Genomic DNA, 21,321 nt, shown 5'->3' with positions numbered 1-21,321 from the left:
AGCTATAAGGTCTTGATACATACTTTTATAGTGGGATTCTCACGCCCATTAGAGATAGATGGAACCTACTTTCACAGATATATAACCTCAAACAAGAGAAGGGTGAAACAATGCAGGATTATATTGCTAGAACTAAGTATCTCCACATGAGATGTAGCAATTGCAAACTATTGGATGATCTACGATTGATTAATCTATGATAGAACTAAGTATCTCCACATGATATGCACCACTTGCGAAAGATTGGATAATCTAATGCTCTTAAGATTTATTTATGATCTCTCTTGAGAGTAAGAGGCTTCATAACCATCTCTAGAGATCTAGGCACTCGGACACCCACATCTATTCTCATCATGAAGAGATATGGTTCGATGTGTAATCTTATGTTGAGATCGTATAAGTACAGAGTGTCCAATGCTAAGGCCTAGACGACAATAATTTTGAGCTCATTGCCAGTGTTATGGGAACCATGATACAATCCCAATATAACCCATTGTTGGTACTAGGGAAACTCGGCACCATAACCTATGCTCCCAACTATAAAGCAACCATTAGCTCCACCACCCATACCAAATGCTCCTCAATAGGCACATAATCCAGTTCCCATTTATCAGAACCCTATACTAAGAGGTATATTTAAATTGCCACCAATGCCATACCCACATCTGATAGTACCATGCTAATTGGTTCCTCTTGAAACCACACCAGTACAACAATAATCGATGGCTACTAGGCAGAGTTTGAGAGTCTAGACAAGGAGAACTATGAGTCATATAAGAAGTATGATTCATATGGATATCCAGAGAATATGAAGAAGTCCACCTTGTACACTTATTAGCAAGTTAAGGCTCACCAAAGTGGCTGATGCTCTGGCCAATGGGGTGATTGTCACTATGTTGGGATAATCCTTGAAGGCATGTTTGAATCCATGCATGTAACATACACCACTGGAATGATTATCACTTTGTTGGGATAATCCTTGAAGGCATGTTTGAATGCATGCTTGTAAAACGTGCACCTCTGTATAGAATGACATTGGGGTTGGGGATGGAGTTGGTTCTATGAGGACACTCGAAAACACAGCATGGTCCCTTCTTGTAATGGAAACATTACATCGATGGCCTACGTGTCATTGTGGAGGTCCTCACTCTTTGTTGCACCATAGCTTTGAACAACAAGGCATAGTCAATGGTGGCTAAAGGTTTGTCACCCATAGTTTGCGATTTACCAATATACTATCCCGTTTGGGTGTCCTAAAATTCTTCCATCCTCATGAACAACCCAACCTCATTCACACTTGCCTTATCGGCAAACGTTGTTACATATCAGTCACTAATTCCCTATCTCAAACCATATGTAAGCGTCGAAGAAAGTAGACAAATAATTGTAGAAGAAAGCATACAAATCAGGCCCACCTTTTGCCATTGCCCATGCATGCCACCTATATTATCCAAGGACTCTACATGTAATAGACACATAAACACTGTTCTTTCATGAACTTGCATCGAGCCTCATCCACCAATAGCCATCTAGGTATATCTATTGATGGAGGGACCATAACGACAGGGACAAGCTTGGCCCATGGTACAAACCATTGCCTAGAAAATCCTTGACCTTACAGGTACCTCCAACAAACATCCATGTATGTAACCTCTTCTTTGACTCCAATTGATCATCACCAGCACAACCTTACCCGAGCCAATGTATTTGCCACGAAGAAGTCAATCTCTAAGCATTCATCCCATGGGGTCCTGGCCATCATTCTGATAATTCTAGGGTGGGAAGAACTGCTTCTACCAACCACCTCATATTGGAGGGTCTACACCACTTCCACAGCCAACAAAGGCCTGGCATGAAGAGCCTCAATATTGCCTATCACTTTCCATGCCACCTTGACAAGATGCGTGCCATCAGGGCTACCCAAAGCTTCCACTACTTTGCCCTGCATGCATGTGTGGATCGGTCTCGAATGATACCACTAAACCTCGACCAACTTCATGGCATATTACGGACATTCCACACCTTTTCACCTCGGTAGTTTACACCAACTTGGATGACGAGGATGCGCCAATGGGAAGGATGGTATGTTAACCACTCTATTGGTTAACATGGTTTCAACCATCCGACCTACTATAAGGCACTTTGTCATCTTACCCGTGCAAACAGACACTAATCTTTTGTAAGATGGCGCTAGAACATATAAAGCGGCCTATGCTTGATGTCAAATAAGGAAAGTCTACGAACTTAGCTCTACATATCACCTATCACTTTCCATGCCACCTTGATAAGTTGCATACCATCAGGGCTACCCAAAGCTTCTCATGGATTTGCTCTATATATGGCTGTGTGGATTGATCCTAAACTATACCATTTAACCTTGGTAGCCAACTTCATGGTGTATTCTAAACCATTCACACCTTCCCGGCCTGACAATAGCTTCACCCACTGACGTGAGGATGCAGTCATTATTAGGAAGGGGGTATGATAACTACTCCTTCAATTAACATGGTTTCACCACCCGAACTATCGTAAGGCACTTTGCCATTTTACCTACGTGAACGGGCACCTATCATTTGTAAGATGGCACTAGAATATATAAAGCAACCTTACCCTATGCTTAATGTAGTAGGAAAAGTCTGAGGACTTAGTGTACATAGTTACTTAAGACTAGTAATAGAGACAGAACCATTTTAAAGTTTGGTTGGGCTAGTGAAAACTAGTCATTTGTATATAAGTCATTTTTTACACGAAGCGATACAATCGTTCCCTTGCAATAGTTCACTTGCGAGCTCTCCTTCTTCCCTCTTCTTGCTTGCTTGTATGCTATTGGATTCATGCATGCTAGATGGATGTTTGCTTGAATAGGATTGCTTGTAGGTTTTCCTCTTCCATTAGCTTCTTCATCCCCTGTGTTTTATGAGGGAGAACCATCGTGAAGAACCATCTCTTCTTGCCTCCATCTAGGCATTGAGAGCTCTACCTTCACCCCATCAAGTGTGATAATAAAGTGAGGACATCATGGACGAGCTAGTGTACCCACAATGGGAAGTTGAATTAGTGGCTTGAAGAAGACCCAATGACACATACTTCAGCAAGACTAAGGTAAGTTCTTGACTTGAACGTTGGAGGTCTCTCAAGAACATGTAAAGTCACAGCATTAACTGCTAGTAAGGCCCTATTGCCCTCACAATAACAAAAAACATTTAACAAAACATCAAACCCACATGAATGTGGCTTGGATTCCTAGCTAATAACACCTTGTAAAGGTGACAAACCCACGTACATCTAGGAGTTGGACCCAACTTTATGTTTCTAGGAGGTTGGAAATCATTAGGTCAATCGCCACCTACACCCATCAAATATTCATTGCCATGCCTAATGAAATAAGAATAAAAAGTGTAGGATTCTTTGAGAAAATATAGTCTACATTGGTAATAACCTTGTGGAGTGTCGATTTCATGTGATTGATGCAGGTGCATTCCAAGGCCGAGTGGAAAAGGGTGGATTGATGCCACATCAATTGGCATGAACATCTAGACATCCTTACACTAAAACACCAAGGAGGTGATAATCCTCATTTGTGATGAGAAGACCTAGCTCTGCATCCTTCCACAAAAATAGGAACCTAGCCACAAAGATCCCAACAAACCTTGCCAAAGAAATTTAGAGCTTTGTCATTGGCACCCCTTCTTAGTAAAAATCTAACCTTGCCATTTTGATAGCTATCTCCAACTTAAAGGCCTCTAAACCTAAGAATCTTCCTCGGCATCCACTGAGCAAAATGACCAAGCTGAACCTTCAAAGTGCACCCCACCTTCATACCATTGTCAAGAAATCAATGGTCGGTGCCCACAAACTTTCTCATTGCCTAAGGCTATTATGAGGGCTACATAACTCTCTGGAACCCCAAGAGGCCATTAAAGAGAATCAAGAGGTAGTCTAAGAAAGGTAACAACTATGCCAACCCCACCCTACAATAATGGTTAGTTCCCGATCAACTCCTCCAAGCCCAAGGCTACTATGAAGGTAACACTTACAGTTGGCTAGCAAAGGATGTCGCATGCCCTTGACCTTTACAAACCTCCTAAGGGAACCACCAAAGTCCACAACAACCAAAGATATGCAAAAGATACGATAGCCTTAAGCTCATAGGAGTCAACCTCATTGGGTGCCCAAACAACTGCTTGAAGCTCAAAAGTTCCATGGAGAAAACACTCAACTATGGCTCTCAAGGCCACCAACACAACCTCATCCCTAATTGTGTCATTAAAAAGTCAAAGAGAAGACCAAGCAAGACCAAGAAACCTTGCCACAACAAAGAACCAACGGTCACGTGCCAACAATTATTTCTTAAAGGCTTAAGGCTTCTATGATGATAACTCTACCACCTCGCAACGCCAAGAAACTTCGCCAACAAAGAACCTATATAATGAGCCAACAATGATGTTGCCCAAGAATTTCTTAGAGGCTCAAGGCTTTTGAGTTCCCCAAAAAACACAAGGCCCTAAAGCCATCATCATCAACACAAGCCTCGTAAAAAATTACTTCATTAACTAAAATGGTGGAAGCAGACCAGAAGAACCTCTCCTCACAACAACTGGGGAAGACACATGCTTGTGATGTAAAAGATAAGGGGGGCAAAAAAGTGCTCGACCTACCCTCTTCCTCCTAGATGTGGAGTTTCCTTCTTCAAGGAAACCTCACCACTCCTTATGCAAGTGGAATCACAAGAACCTACATCCAAAAAAGATGAAGCACCACCAGAACATGCCATTCATGAGGGCGATGCTTCGACCTCCTTCATAACCTTGGGGCATCAAGAGCCAACATATGTATTAAAAAATGGTAGCAATGCAAGTGACTTGGAAGGGCTCCTTTGCTTACCTAAGCAAGAAATGGAGGACTTCAAAGGTAGTCTCTCGCACATCAACGTGGCTACTTAATGGCCATTGACACGAGAGAGATCGCTACAATTACATCGAAGGCCTCATATCAAGCCAACAAATCAAAATAATGGTAAGCCTACAAGAATTGACTATATGGCTCAAGGAAAATGTCAAGGAACGCATTAAAACAGTCCAAGACAAAAAGTTAGAGATAAATCATACAAATTGAGTTGGAGATCTAGTCCCACCACTAGCTTGAAGGATAACCCAAACTCTCTACTAGCTTGATTGATAACCCAAATTCTCTGCCCAATAAAATCGATAACCTTGTTGAAGGCTTCTTGGGCCAGCCTTCATAAGAGGTCCTAATGTTGCCTTGTGGTACCATCCTGAAAGGTGCTAGGTATCCAAGCCTCTAACGTGGAAAAAAAATCTCCTCCAAGGCAGAGCTCTCAAGTTTCTAAAGTAGTGGGATCACCCCTACAATCCTTTTGCATGCCCTACAAGGGTAGACCTGGCATACCTGAATCCATGCGGTTTCCTACTATGTTAGGAGCGTAGATGTTGAGGAGGCCAAGTCTGGTCTCCCCAACTTGGAGAATAAGCACCATCGTGTTGTCTGGCTCGCCTCTAGTGTCTCCTCTCGATGGAGGTGTCTGTACACTCCACGGTCCACTATGAAGCTGAGGTGAGTATGTATTTTAGTGGGAGAGTCTGTGGCTTCTCAAGTGGCCACAAGTAGACACATGCACAATAGTCCGATGTAGTTGAAGAGGTCTACTTTGAGAGGAGACTAAGGAGCTCCAACTTAGTACTCTCCTAGGAAGCGGTGACAACAAAAATGGCCTGAACGTCGCCAACCATTTGAGAGTGGTACATAGTATGGTCGTAGAGGTTCTCGGTCACAACCTACTCATCCCACACCATCCTTGGAGCCACGTTGCTAACCACTCCATCGTGGTTTTGCCCGCCCTATGCTATAATAAGGTGCTTTGCCATCTTACTTACATGTGTAATGGAAGCCTATGCATTTTTTCCTTTAAGGAATATAAAGAATGCCTTCTATTTCTTCGCGTTTCCTCTTTCAAGCTCCATGACTTTCTATTTTTTTTTCTTCTTCGTCCTCTTCCCATTTCTTAAGAGTCACCATGTCTTTCTTGCTCTGAAGAGTTCTCTGATATTTCCTCCAAATTATCCTTCAACCAATTGTGCAACATTCATGCCCTCTTTGGGTATGTCAGATCTCTAACAATCCATTATACTGTCATCATTTGGCCTAAAACACTTTTTTTATCTTCTTGGTCATGGGTGTGCCAGTATGAATTGTAACACAAAGGGATAAGCTCTTCCTTAGTTTGTGTCCATTATTTGTCTCCTTTTGAAGATCTTGATACTAAGATTTTCTTGGTTTATTTAATCCTCCATGTACTTTGTTTGGTTTATTTAATCCTCCATTAGCTCCATATTAATAAGGTTATTTGCATGTAAACTTTACGTTTCCAAGTGTTTTATACTTGCATGTGTAACAAAGTTATTATCAAAAGGAGTATATTAATAACCGCAAGGATTAAGGAAAATTAGTTAAGTAACAACAAATTATGCTAAGCAACATGTTTTTATAATATTTAACCTCAACAGACCATAAACCTATAAAGCTTCCTCAAAAAGTCAATAGTAGAGTCTTTTTTTTGGAGAAATCCTCATTGTAGTGTGGTCCATGATTCGGACAACAAAAACAAAGAATAATTTGATCACTTAGTACGTACTACAAAGCTGCCTTGAAGAATCCTTGCTCGGTTGTTTGAAGGAATCTACATCAAGTAATTTGACGATCCAAACGATGGCACAAGGCAAAAGTCAAGGATGATAGGGACGGTGTCATGCAATGTGGGATTGATAGTACGAAGCAATAACTACAGCCACATACCCTTTCCATTTAGTATGAAGGTTGTTTTTTTGAGCATGTGGGTTGACAAGATCCAACATATATCACTAGTATTATTTATCATGACTCGGCTAGGTACAACAGTGTGTAGGTAAGCATGCATCTTACACATCTGAGCCAGTAGAGATTTTGAACTGTGCAACTAGGTCCAACTTCTAACTTACACCTTTATTTTGTAGAATCTGCAATTCTCGGCGCAATTGTAAAACCTCTCCTGAAACATTAAGTCCTTTGAGCTCCTGCCTTAGCCTGCTTGTTTCTTGTTCCAGTGCCTGAATCTTTACATTTTGTTGGCGGATTGTTAATGAGAGTGTACCTACATCCACAGCCTCTGATCTTTGACTCATAGCCAAGGTCTGCAAGTCCAAAAATCAATGAATCAATATCATCTCTCTCTCTCTCTCTCTCTCTCTCTCTCTCTCTCGCTTTCTCTCTCCAAAGGAAGATGGTGAGAAGCTATGTGCACAAATTAGTATTACAAAGCCCCCTTCATTGATATGTGGCAGGCAGGAAAAGACTTGACCAGGGAGAGCCTCCTCAAGTTCAAAGATGCACATTCACGCCTGCATTCTTACAAAAAAGAACCACCTTGCACAACACCAAGATCTACCTTGGTGCAGGTAGAGCACAGGAACGCCAAAACAGTGAAGGTGGTTGAGGAAGGAAATGGGCAGTATATTGAGATGTCCATGTTCAAAGATGCAGAGTCGGCCTTGTTTTCTTGCTAAAAAGAGTTGTCTTGCCCAGCACCAAGATCTACCTTCATCAAGACCTCACACCATTACAGGTAGAGCACAGGAAGGATGGAATGGTGCATGTGCTTTAGGCATGCAAGGCAGGGCAATGGGTAGTATACCGAGAAGGCCATATCATTGTTGCAAAGCACTGCCCCAAATAGGGTCATAGGATCTATGAGACCACATCAACATTATGCGAGTAGCCACCTAGAACTGCAATGACAAACTCTGGTCAGACCCAGGTGGTGGGTTTGCTGAGACATTCACAGGGAGGAACAATATCTTTTACATAGACACACCAGAGCCCACAGGGGGCTGACCGATGGTTGCAGAATATATCTAAGAGTTGATATATAGGAGGGCCAAAGCATGTGAAGGAGTACAGGGGCTCCTTCAGGGGGTAGGGGGGTTTTGCAGCCCTGTTTAGGTCACACCTCCACATCATAGTCGTAATGATTCAGAGAGATACGGCGGCCAGGTACGCCAGGTACATGAGTATGTGCTTATGTCAGGAGGGGAGCGACTCATGCATATGGCAACGTGTTACGTTCCACCAGAGACATTTCACTACACTCAGAGCTCCTTATCTGATGGGCAGTCAACCTACTTGGCACCTTATGTAGACATCACGGAGTTTCCCAGGCTAGGGGGGCATTCTCTTCTAGGGAGACTTCAATGCAAAGACAGGGAGCAGTCAAGTCTAGCTCTTTGATTTTGACAGGAATCCCATCATTCTACCCAAGGGGGGATACAGGGGACATTATATGAGCTAGCTCATACATCTTATGGCATGTCCTTCCTCGAGATGGGAGCGTCACACAGACTCATTATATACAAACAATACAACCAGATGGCGTGCCTCAGGAGGTCTTGCTTGCTTCCCCACATACTGGAGGCTCTAGTACAGTGAATTATATGATGGGCTCCCCGGCCTTCGCCCCCCACGTCCAAGACTTTACTTGTAGCATGCAATAGGTTGATCGTCGTAACACTCAACAAAGCCTTCTTTATACCCATGAATTTATGCAATTCCACTTTACTTGAGAGAGAAGAGAAGAGAGAGAGAGAGAGAGAGAGAGAGAGAGAGAGAGAGAGAAGATGGAGTCGACACAGTATTGGGTCCCAATTACCCACTGAAGGGGCCCCCCTTGAAAGCAAGAGTATTTGCTTGTATTTCTTTGGAGAACTTTGTATAATGAGTATGAAAGATGACTGACGACTGCCCAATCCAAGCACGAAGTAGACTGAACGCAGGCTGAACCATATGCTGTCCAAGTTCCTTTGAATAGCTCTTCGATGACCACTATGCAAACCCAGAACTGCGGGACGCACATATGCTGGCTGAACGCTGAAGAAGTTCTTTGTAGAGGCCTTGGGGCTGTAGCACAATAAAGTCCTGCTTTGCTGAATGTATGCACAAGGCCAAGCTCTAGGCACACATTACTGCTCGACTGCTTGTGACTGATTTATGAATGATTATTTATGCTGTGGACTGAGCATTTGCTTTTATATGATTTTATGCTGCAGGTCGGCCTGTTCAGCATTGAATGCTGCACATCACATCAAAAATCCCTTTTTATGCTGCCGACTGGAGCATCTACCTAACCTGCAGCTGATGTCTGCTATGCTGGCCGACTAATGCTTGTAGGCATTTAATGCTGGCCGACTGCTGATCATAGGCTGCCGCCTGGACCTTGGCCCCTTCTATGGGCTAGTCAGGCTGTTTACTATGCCCCATGGGCATGGGCGGGCCTTTGGCTGGCCCATAGGCATGCTTCACGTGCATCTACATGTCTGAGCTTTCTACATGCTTGCTAATGCACTGACCAAAGCTGAGGTTGACCTCTACATGAACCTATCTGATGAATTCTCCAAGTGAGTTAAGAGGACTAACACATACAGACTCTCTTGGCTATGGAGACTAACCTACATAGCTCGTGCCTGGCATGTCCTGGACTTGGGGTCATGGCATAAAACAAAATATTCCTAAAAAAGGCAATCCTACAGTATGAATGTTGCACTAATGTAGAGCCAGTGTGTCACATAGCACTCTAGTGCAAGGTGCATGTGACATTACCATTCCCCCTAGGACGGTGATGGGTCACATGGACTTATCATATACAAACGGTATGACCAGATGGCATGCCTCAAGAGGTCTTACTTGCTTGCAACATGGTGAATTATCTAATGGGCTCCCCAACCTTGTAACCTCCCCGTCCAAGACATTACCATCCTCACCACTGTCAAATCCCCAATGATCACCTCGTAGAACGCTCCTGATACAAGACTCAAAACCTGCAAAACAAAGCCAAATAACATGAAGGGGGTATAGGCCTAACTCAACTCCCAACCTTGACAGCCGTGGGCAAGCCCACAAGTCTTGGTTGTCCCCACCGAGCCACGAGCTGAGCTAACTAGTTGGATGTGCCGACCAATCTCTACCTCGTGACATCCCATACCGCCACGAAGCTACCCTCGCGGGCCTATAACGTGAAGGGGGTGCAAGCCTAACTCACCTCCCAACCTTGACAACCGTGGACAAGCCCACAAGTCTTGGTTGTCCCCACCGAGCCACGAGCTGAGCTAACTAGTTGGACGTGCCGACCAATCTCTACCTCGTGACGTCCCATACCGCCACGAAGCTACTGTCATGGACCTCGAGACTGCTGCCGACCTCGCATAAAGCAGGTGCACGTTTGCACTAGATCTAGGCTCCTGACCATAGAGCTCTCACAAAGACACGCGAGACTCTATGAACTATTGGCTAACCTTGGCCACCCTTTTATAGGCCCTTGGCCGGTCAGCGACTTGGGTGCCCGCCCGTCTAGCACAGCTCGCCAATCAGCCTCCCTAGCTCCAAGCTTCCCCAAGCCTCGAAGCACACAGTAGATACACTCTGTGCGCATGACAACCACCCCCCACCCCTCCCAATTGGCACAGATCACCCACCTCTCCTTTCTCTCTTGGGCACTTTTCCTTCACAGCCTCCTGATAGAACCATCTCCACCTATACACCGACACACTTCCATCATGACTTAGATGGCGTAACCTCTATCATCTCATTTCAGCCCTTGATATCTCATCCTGTTATCCACCCTTGTGACCCAGCTCACTACCAACCTGCATGAGGCAACCCCAGCGAGCCTCTTTCCCTTTCTCTACCTCCAAACCGCCATGTCTAACCATGCCTCAACACAGCTGGTATCATGACAAGTGCAAAGCAACATGCCTTCCCATCTTACACGAGAAGGCGACAGAATAGGTTACTGCGCACCAAGAGCAAAGGATGTTACAAGAGGATGTTTTTGGCTAAATGCGAGGATGGCTTCTACCAACTGTTTTTGAGTCCAGATCAGAAAGTTCTTGAACAAAAGCCACCTACCCCATTCATTGACGCCACCCTTTGGCACATTTATGCCCAAAAATTATAGCAATTACCCAAACACACCCCAGTTGTTACATGAGGTGTAGCGGAAGCTCTTATTGTGATTAAAGTGTGCGTTAATTTGCTAATTATGGAAGAGAGAGAGAAGCAAAAAGCATACACAATACACCTAATGGGGTCCCAATCACCCACTCAAGGCCTCCATCTTTAAAGAGAGTATTAGCTTGAATTGTTGCAAGAGAATGATATGAACTGTTTGTTGTCCCAAGAATCTCTCAAGATGAGTCCACTTGTCTCTGACCCCAGCTCGAAAAACAAAAAGTTCCTACATTCCTTCACTCTCCTCAACAAAAGGTTTCTTTAGCCTCTTGATGGCTGCACCGTCCCTGTACCAGCTAATTTATGTACTGTGCAGGCTGAATGGAGGGTTGTACCGGCTGATTTGAGGGTCGGTACAATAGTACCAACCCATGTACTTGCTATACAGGCTGAATGGAGGGTTGTACCTATTGTACCAACCCATGTACTTGTTGTACCGACTAAATGGAGGAAGGTTGTATACCGGCTGAATGGAGAGTTGTACCTGCTATATCAGCTCTATTGCATGAAGCCCCGTGGTTTTTGGGAAAGAATCAATACCCACACAAAGGCATATGGATTGCATTGTTGGCTTGGCATTTCTATAGCCTTTATACCAGCTGAATTTTATAGTTGCCATGGGGACAGTAAGGCCCTCAAAGCGTGTACATGATATTTTCTCCTTGGGTAATAAAATACTCGGGGGGTCGGGGGGGGGGGGGGGGGGGGGTCCCCGCATATCTGGCCTCTATACAGTATCACTTGTGCATGTCTCTCTTTTACACTTTTGTGGATTAAGTGGCATATGTTTAAGGCTGTGGCCAATTTCATTGTTTAATTGCATTTATGGTCAAGTGTTTTTTGCGAAACCCCCCGGCCATCCGGAAGTTACAAATCCCTTTCTTTCCTTGCGGATTTTCCTACCCCGGCTAAGGAGTACCACTGCTATGATAGGCGACCAGCAATCTGCTAATGGCCTGCATTTTTCTATACCGTGCCTGAGCTTAAAACGCATATGCTCCTGCTATCCTTCCTTGCTTGCATCTTTGCTTCTACTGCTTGCCTGGGGACTGAAGCAACAACTTGGGCTGATGAAGACTGCAGAATGATTTGATGGACTGCAAGGTGCCAAGGACACCATCGATAGTGCCTCTACTGCTAGTCGGCCACCCTCACTTCCTGCCCATGATCCCATAAATGCATATTTGATCATCATGTGTCACTAGTTGGGTATTCTATACGCTTTTGGACCTATGGACGAAATCCATAATGTGGACATGAAACCTTGTGGCAAGGGACTTATGTTTACACCAAGAGTCATGTGGTGTAACCCCAGCAGGTGTGCAGTGACAAACTCAACCACGTGTCCAAGAGATAAAGATATAGAGAGAGAGGGGGGAGAGAGAAGGGAATAGGGATCTTGCACAATACACCACAATGAGCGGGGCCTTGCCCCCTTTCAGGAATTTATTCAAGAACAACCCACCAGCACCGTGGCTAGGATCAAAACAATCAATGAATACAAAACAAACAGATATGCCGATGTAGGATATCCAAGTCGATGTCTGTAAACGGAAGGGGCAACTCAGCGCGGAAAATCTAATCAATCATGAGATCTGAAAATACACATATGCATACCAGATAAAACAAGATGACAAAGCTGCACAATACACCACACTAAGGGCCAGAAGATGGGCTGAACAAACCCCCCTCCCCCCCCGCCGCAGCCTTTATGATTAGATTACCAAAAAGGAGTCTGCTTCCTATACAACTTTGCGGGTGCCCAGGGTTCACCACTGGCTGCACCTATTTCTTCCAATACAATATGAAAACAAGAAAAACATCACAATATCTGAATTTGCTGACAATTTCAGCACAAGTGAGTATTCCCGGCATCAAGCACATGCAGGACAACTATGGACAGCCCATAGCACTCCCACATCAGCCCAGGACAACTCAACAACATCATCTTCCTCTTGTCTGGCTCATGAAGCAAGTCGACCAGCCCTCAAAGGCTGTTTTCAGCACTCGACCAGCCCTCAGTAGCCACAGAAGAAAGCGACCAGCAATTGAGCACAAGCCTGCAAACCTTCGGTCGAAAGGAAAACTGTCTAGAAGCCCACGACCAACTCTTCCTCCCTGTTTTTAACCTCTGTCTAGCCTCTATTCAAGCTGTAAATCCCCCGGCCATTAGTGGAGAACATGCGGCTAGCTTCTCCCATGCATCTGCTGAACTTCAGTTACGATGGATGGCTGTAGAAACTTGCCAAAAGGCTGACTTACCACCTGCAAAACACATGTAGACCACTTGTCAGTCCCAAACACGTGTGCACATTACACGTCCACAGGGTGCCCAGGCGTACCCGACCCCATGGACAATACAGGCAGAAATCTCAGGCATTGTCCAGGCAAACAAGACAAGTCATCCAAAGATAAAATCAAAGTCATGCACACACATGAGTGCAATTATATTGGAAGAAACACCCAGCTGCTCAGTTGTATCCGATAAAATGTCCAGGGCTCATGATCCTTTCGGGACCTTCCCAAAACATAAATACACAAGATCTCCAAGATAGCCAGTCCCAAAGACTTTCATCATGTCAGGCTCCATGGCCATGCATGTACACCATGTCAGGCTCCACAAGCCACACATGTACTATCATGACAGGCTACACGAGCCATACATGTACTGTCATGTCAGGCTCCATATGCCACACAGACACACCATGTCAAGCTACACCAGTCATACATGTACTGTCATGTCAGTCTCCATATGCCACACAGACACACCATGTCAGGCTACACCAGCCATACATGTATGTCATGTCAGGCTCCACATGCCACACATGAACAGTAGAAAAATAGAAGCTGTAAGGAATTTTGTGACATTCCCCCCGGCTTCTAGGCAGTTGACCGCAACTGAAAAGCTTCCAAGCAGGCCTTCAGAAGTTCCGAATAATCCGCAAAATAATCCTCGTCCATCCATTTTGCTTCCATAGCCGAATAGTTTTTAAACTTCACAAGATACCTACGCACTAGCTTGCCACCTGCATGCTTGCGCTCTTTATGAAAAACTATCTGCTCAGGTTGCAATACCTCCTCAAGTTCATTCACTTCAGGTGGATCTTCCAAAACTGGTTCCATAGGAGGTGGTCCCACATAAGGCCTTAACAAACTGACATGAAAGGCATTGTGGATTTTCCAGTGATCGGGCAATACCAATCTATATGTCACTACATTTATTTTTTGCAAAATTTGGAATGGCCCGTGATACCTGTTTGAAAGCTTAGGAAACCGGCCTTCCTTACCTAGCCGCTTCCGAAGTCGTGCTTTCTTAAACTTTAGTAATACCCAATCACCTTCCTTGAAAACCACCTCTCGCCTGTGTTTGTCAACTGCCTTTTTTTGCTTAGCTTGAGATCTTTCTATGGCTGTCCGAACCTGTGCAAACGCAATATCCAAATCACGGACACTCATTTGCTGCAAAGATTTCATCTTTTGTTCGTAAGATAGGTGGAAGCACAACCTTGCCATAGACTATCTCAAATGGAGCCTTATTAGTTGAAGAATGCACTGTGTTATTGTACGCAAATTCAACTAATGGCAAATACTTTTTACAATCTGACTTCTGCTCAGATACATAACATTTGAGCAAATCAAGCACAGCTAAATTTGCTATTTCACTCTGACCATCCGTCTGAGGATGATAGGCTGATGAAAAACTCAACTTTGTGCTCATATTATCAAACAATGCCCGCCAAAATAAACTGGTAGTCCGAGGATCTCTAACCTCCACAATAGACTTGGGCATGCCATGATGTTTGAAAATCTGAGCTAAGGACAACTTTGCCATGTGCTCTGGCTTGATTGTTTTTCTCCCAGGAATAAAGTGTGCCTGTTTGCTAAAACGATCTATAATAGTCCATATAGCATCATTTCCATGTGCCGATTTCAAAAGATCCATAATGAAATCCATAACAATGCTTTCCCATGGTTCCTGTGGAATGGGTAAGGGCTGAAGCAAAGCAAGTGTCTTGTGTCTATCAAACTTGACTTTTTGACACACTATGCACTCTCGCACATAAGCTTCAATATCCCTGCGTAGAGCTGGCCAAAAGAAATATCTTTCCAAAGCCTGTGTAGTAGCCAGAATACCATGATGACCAGCATAAGGCGGAGCATGACACTCTTCCATAACCTTTTGGCGTAATTCACGCACTACACAAATACGATTATGCATCATAAAAAACCCATCTCTAATTGAATAAGATGGAACAGCAGTACCATGATTCAAATCAGCCCAAATAAGCTGAAAATCTGTGTCCAAAGCATACATATCTGGCATCCCTGATAAGTCCTGGTGGTAGGCGGTAGTTACGGCATCTACTTGTGGCCTGCGTGACAAAGCATCCACCACCAAATTCTTCTTGCCCGGGGTATGCAAAATCTGAAAATGAAACATGGACAAGAAGTTTGCCCACCTTAGATGCTTTTCCAAGAGTTTAGGCTCTGTAAGAAAGTGTCGTAAACTTTGGTGGTCTATTTTTACCATAAATTCAGCCCCCAAAAGATAATGCTTTCCTGTTTGAAGGGCATAAATAACGCCTAACAACTCTTTCTCATAAACCTGCAAATACAATTCCGCATGTTGCAGGCGGCGGCGGCTTTTAAAAGCCACTGCATGTCCCTCTTGGTTCAAAAACGGCCCCCAAGCAATCTCCACATGCATCACACTCAACCACAAAAGGCCTATGCAAATCTGGAATAATAAGAACTGGCCTTGATATGATGGCATCCTTTAACTTCTCAAAAGCTGTCTTTTCGGGTTCCGACCAACGAAATGCTACTTTCTTCTTCGTTAGATCATGTCATGGTGAAGCTAAAAAAGCAAAGTTCGAATGAATCGACGATAGTACGAGCATAAACCAATAAAGCTCGTAACTTGATGCACATTCTGCAGTTCTAGCCAATCCTTGATTGCTTGAATCTTTGTGGGATCCATGCGTACTCCATCCTTGGAAACAATATACACAACAAGAAGAATTGAATCTCTACTGCCGTGAGGATCTTTTGGTACATGACCGTTTGAAGGCCAAGAAAGCTGAATCTTATATGGATCATGCAATGGCAATGCCCTAAATAGTGAATTTCTGACAAGAAGAATTCACTCTTCTTTCCATTGATGAAAAGCTTATGTTTCCTTAGCTCTTCAAAAACAATGGCAAGATGCTCTTTATGTTCAGCCTCACTCTTTGAGAAAATGATAATATCATCAAACAAAGTTCATGTGAACTTGCGGTGAGGTCTAAAAATTACACATGAACTATGTCCATTATTCTATTGAAAGTGCCGGGAGCATTTCATAAGTCCAAATGGCACAACCAAATACTCATATAATCCAAATGATGTTCGAAAAGCCGTTTTGTGCACATCTTGAGGTACCACTCGAATTTGATGAGATGTAATATGATGTGACTAGATGAGAATGGATGAAGGACGATGGGAATACATATGATTGGATGTGGATTAAGAAATGTGAGATCAATGCGACTGAAACAAGCAGCTCCCTCAAGTTTATCAAGAATATCATCGATTCGGGGAATCGGAAACCTTGTTAAGGGCCCTATAATCAACACACATCCTATATGTCCCATCCTTTTTCTGCACAAGTAAAACTGGAGAACAATAAGGTGAAGAACTTGGCCTTATCAACCCCTTCTCAAGTAAATCATTTACTTGAGTCATGATTTCCTCCTGTTGGGCAGCACTCACCCTATAAGGAGGTCGGTTAGGAGGAGAGCTCCCAGGGATTATGTCAATACAATGATCCTCTGGCCTCTCTGGAGGTAACTGTCTTGGAAGTGAATCGGCAAAAAAATCAGCATATTCACTTAAGAAATCAATCTTATCTTGATCTATGGGAGCTACATATCACGTACAAAGACCAAGTAAGAACAAGCTATGATTTCTTTATTGCCTTTGAAATAGATATATGGCTTACAACGGGTATGGTACTCCCAGTAGTACCCGCATCAATACAAACTTCCCTACCCCTATGAGTAAACATAACTTTCTGTTCTTTGTGCAGAATCTTGGGATCCAAACGGTAATGCCAAGGCATCCCAAGTAACACATCACATCTTGTAAGTGGTGCCACGAGGAAGTCTTCATGATCCAAATATCCATAAATCTGTATGCGAAGCTTCCCAATGATGGGAGTGACCTTAACTTCCTTGCCCTCAAAGGCAACACCTGCATGAAAGTCCATGCCCAATTCCTCAGGCTTTAACCCAAGAGTAGCAACCATCTGTATGGATATGAAGTTATCTGCTGAGGCATTATTAAAAAGGAATAAAGCTGTTTGGTCCTTTAACTTGCCCCAAGCTTTGCATAAAATCCTGCTCTTTGGTTCATGTGCAGTGTTACCCTGAACATCGGGTATAACACTCACACTTGGTTTGGCATCCTGCACATTATTCTTTTTGAGATTCTAGGGGCATTGAGCTTTCATGTGATCTTTGTTCTCACATGAGAAACACTTCCCCTCTCTCATGCAATCAAAGAAATACTGTCTGGACAACTTAGGATCATCCTTTTTACCCCCGGCTTCTTTCCTAAGCCTCCTTTTGCATCCTTGGACTCATGAGACATAAACTTAGGTGGCTGTCCACCCTTTTTTTGCTCATTTCCAGCTCTTAATTTTCCCTTGTATGAGCTGAATTTTTGTCTTTTTGATGCTCCCTTGCCATGCAACTCCTCAAATATAGTTGCTGAGTATATGAGCTCCTGTAAAGTGTTGTGGGGATACACTGCAAAGCTCTTTTGAATGATTCGTTGCAGCCCTGACTCAAACTTTCTTTTCTTCTCGTCCTCACTAATCGTCATGAAAGGTGTGACCTTGAGAAGAATCCGCCAAAACTTTGAAACATAAGAAGAAACGGATTCGCCTTCATCCTGTGTTAGCCAATCCCATTCCTTTCGTACATCCTTCTCAAAGTGAGGAGAAAGGAACTGATCATAAAATTGCTCTTTGAAAGCACTCCATGTACGGGCAGCTATCCTATCCAAAAGCTTTGCCATCCACCAATCACTTGCAGTCTCTTTAAGATGCATACCCACATGCCTGAGCATAGATTTCTCGATAAATTCCTCAGTGCAAAAGGCTATTTCAAATTGCCTTATGAAAGCAAGTGCCTTGGTAGTATCCAACTTTCCATTATAGCTCTCAAATTTAATGTCCTTGTCCCCTGATTTGAACTCTTTGGCCTTCTTGCGACAGGCATCCCGACGCTCTAATACATCATCCTCCTCGTCATGCCTATGTTGGCGACAATGCCCAGATCTAGGGCTGATTTCCCGCGTAACACCCTCCACTCTGAATGGACGAGCATACCTAGAAGGTGGAGATACCACCGACAATGCATGAAGATCTTCTGCATCTCTCAAATGGGCTGAAAATCCCTCATCATTCCCACGAGCTGCATGTCGATGTACATCATCTCCTCAGGCTGCATGCCCCCTCAAATATGTTGCATGGGCTCCAAGCCCCCTCAAAACACTTGCTCGGGCTGCATGCCCACTTACGTCACTTGCTCGGGCTGCATGCCCTCTTATATCACTGGTACGGTTTGCATGCCCTCTCACATCACTGGTACGGTTTGCATGCCCTCTCACGTCACTGGTGCGGCCTGCATGCCCTCTCACAACATCATCGGAATTCCCTTCACGGCATAGCCTGTGAGGCTACCGTGTGAAGACCCACTTGCCCTCATCATCGGAAACAACTTTGCCACGGCTTTTTAGATAAGCAACACCCAACTCTCGAGGTTTGTCGATTCCCATCTGTTGGGCAATTGCATCAAAAGTGACTACATCAGCCTTGACATGAGACTTTGATTCTATGACCCTCTGTACATCAGGATCTCTTTGCAAAGCACGGAGCTCTTCAAGCTCATTCATCAAGGCATCAATATCCTGCTGATCCTTAGCCCTGGCAAATAACGGTGGATCGTTACCCACCAAAGTCCCAACATGATCCCTGTCTCTATCTTCTTCCCGCATGTGGCGAATACGGGTGAGTCCTCCACAAAATGATCAGACTGGCTGGCCATAATGTATCTTTCAGCTTTTCAAAAAGAAAAGAATTTTCCGTGCCCCGAAATCGCTCTCTACCAGTTTCCCAAGTATGATACCGAATAAACTGCAAGGGTGCAACAGTGCCCCTACACGGACAGGAGGGCCACGAAGTCTTTCCGCACGCTCACTACCGCTTAAGCCAAAGGTAACCTCTTTCGAGGCGCGAGAATAAGACGAGGGCTACCTTAGAATTCCAACCTTCTCCCACGGATAATGACTCCTTACAGCCATATCCAGCATCATATTAGGCACAACTGTGTAGAAAGCCAGGCTCTGATACCAATGTAAACGGAAGGGACAACTGAACACAAAAAATCTAATCAATCATGAAATCTAAAAATACAAATATGCATACCAGATAAAACAAGATGACAAAGCTGCACAGTACACCACACTAGGGGCCAGAAGATGGGCTGAAAGGAGTCTGCTTCCAATACAACTTTGCGGGTGCCCAAGGTTCACCACTGGCTGCACCTATTTCTTCCAATACAATATGAAAACAAGAAAAACATCACAATATCTGAATTTGCTGACAATTTCAGCACAAGTGAGCATTCCCGGCATCAAGCACATGCAGGACAACTATGGACAGCCCATAGCACTCCCACATCAGCCCGAGACAACTCAACATCATCATCTTCCTCCTGTCTGGTTCATAAAGCAAGTCGACCAGCCCTCAAAGGCTGTTTTCAGCAGTCGACCAGCCCTCAGTAGACACAAAAGAAAGCGACCAGTAGTTGTGCACAAGCCTACAAACCTCCGATCGGAAGGAAAACTGTCTAGAAGCCCACGACCAGCTCTTCCTCCCTGTTTTTAACCACTGTCCAGCCTCTACTCAAGCTGTAAATCCCCCGACCATCAGAGGAGAACATGCAGAAAGAGTCGGCCAGCTTCTCCCATGCATCCGGTGAACTTCAGTCACGATGGATGGCTGTAGAAACTTGCCAAAAGGCTAAAAACCAGCTGACCAGCCCTCATGCACTCTGCCAAAAAGTGATGCTATTACTTTGCTTTTGCCTTTTACTTTGCTTTTGGTCTTTTTAATAGTAAAATATTACTCAACTTTAGTCAAAAGTTCATGTTTTGCTTTTCTAGCTTCAGGGCCTTGCTTTTGGCCCTAGAGCTGCTTTTGAAAAAGCAGCTTTTAGCTTTTTGGTCCGGCTTACTCTCCTCTTTTCAATGGTGACCTTGGCTCACGGTCAACCATGTTTGACTTTTTGCTTTTTCTTGCTTTTTGACCAAGAATGGTGCTTTTTCTTAATCAAACCTTATGGACCTTGTCCCCATGTCTTCTTCCGGTGTCCAAGCATGGGTTTCATCATGTGAAATAGAGCTTGGAGGGCCAAATAGTTACATTCCTTCCCTCTTATATAGCAGTTGTCCTCAACTGCGAACTGCAAGTGTTCCAAGTACATCCATATGTTCCATGTATATCCATGTGTTCCAAGTACATCATGTACCTCCATATGTTTCGAGGTACCAGTCCCATCTGGTGAGCTTGTGCATCTGGTCTTTCCCCATATCTGTGGTATCATCTGCTCATCTGGTAACATCTCAATGCCTTTTTTTCTTTGACCGATGTCCTTGTTCCTAATGGTACATCTTCATGGCCTGTCACATGTGTTAGATATAATAAATGCATACTTACCTTCCACAAAAACTAGACAAAAGCCAGTCAACAAATAAGTATGCATCATTCACATCTATTGGGGTCAGGTACTGGCCAGGTAGTCTAGAGCATAGTGGACTATCACATGCCATAAATCCAAACATAGTTCATAACATTCGCGTTTGCTTCATGAGACAAACATTTGCAACATACACGTTTGAAACTCGTGTTCCATACGTACTTTTTAAAAAAAAATGTTTTTCTAAGATTTTACGTTTTTTGAAAGTTGCTACGTTTTTTTTTATAAAAAATCGGTCCACACAATGAACATTTATGTAACTTGTAAGTTGTAACTTCGTAAGTTTTTATAATGGAACTTGGAGAGCTTGAGTTTACAATGTATATTTGTATCTATTTCTCTAAATCTCGTCCTTTCTATGAGGTATTATATTGGTCATGTATGTTACTTGGCTCGGGCCTGAAACATACTCGAAACATTCTTACATACCCGAATGCGTATGCGTTTGCTAAACATATGTTACAAA

General features: G+C 43.9%; 1 protein-coding gene across 1 annotated transcript in view; it reads right to left on the bottom strand.

The window, feature by feature from the left end:
• Positions 1 to 6,592: 6,592 nt before the first annotated feature.
• LOC147623543 (uncharacterized) overlaps positions 6,593 to 21,321 on the bottom strand; it is a 30,756-nt gene continuing 16,027 nt past the window's right edge. Inside the window, exon 2 of the mRNA XM_086820071.1 lies at positions 6,593 to 7,187. Coding sequence (XP_086676197.1) covers positions 6,987 to 7,187 — 201 coding nt within the window. The 3' untranslated portion in view covers positions 6,593 to 6,986. The remainder of the gene's footprint in view (positions 7,188 to 21,321) is intronic.

This window comes from Cibotium barometz, chromosome 26 (assembly GCF_041138505.1).
Source record: "Cibotium barometz isolate CiBa-2024 chromosome 26, ASM4113850v1, whole genome shotgun sequence".
In the NCBI taxonomy this organism is placed as follows: Eukaryota; Viridiplantae; Streptophyta; class Polypodiopsida; order Cyatheales; family Cibotiaceae; genus Cibotium; species Cibotium barometz.
The sequence above is the reverse complement of the archived record's forward strand: the minus strand, read 5'-3'. Positions and strand labels throughout refer to the sequence as shown.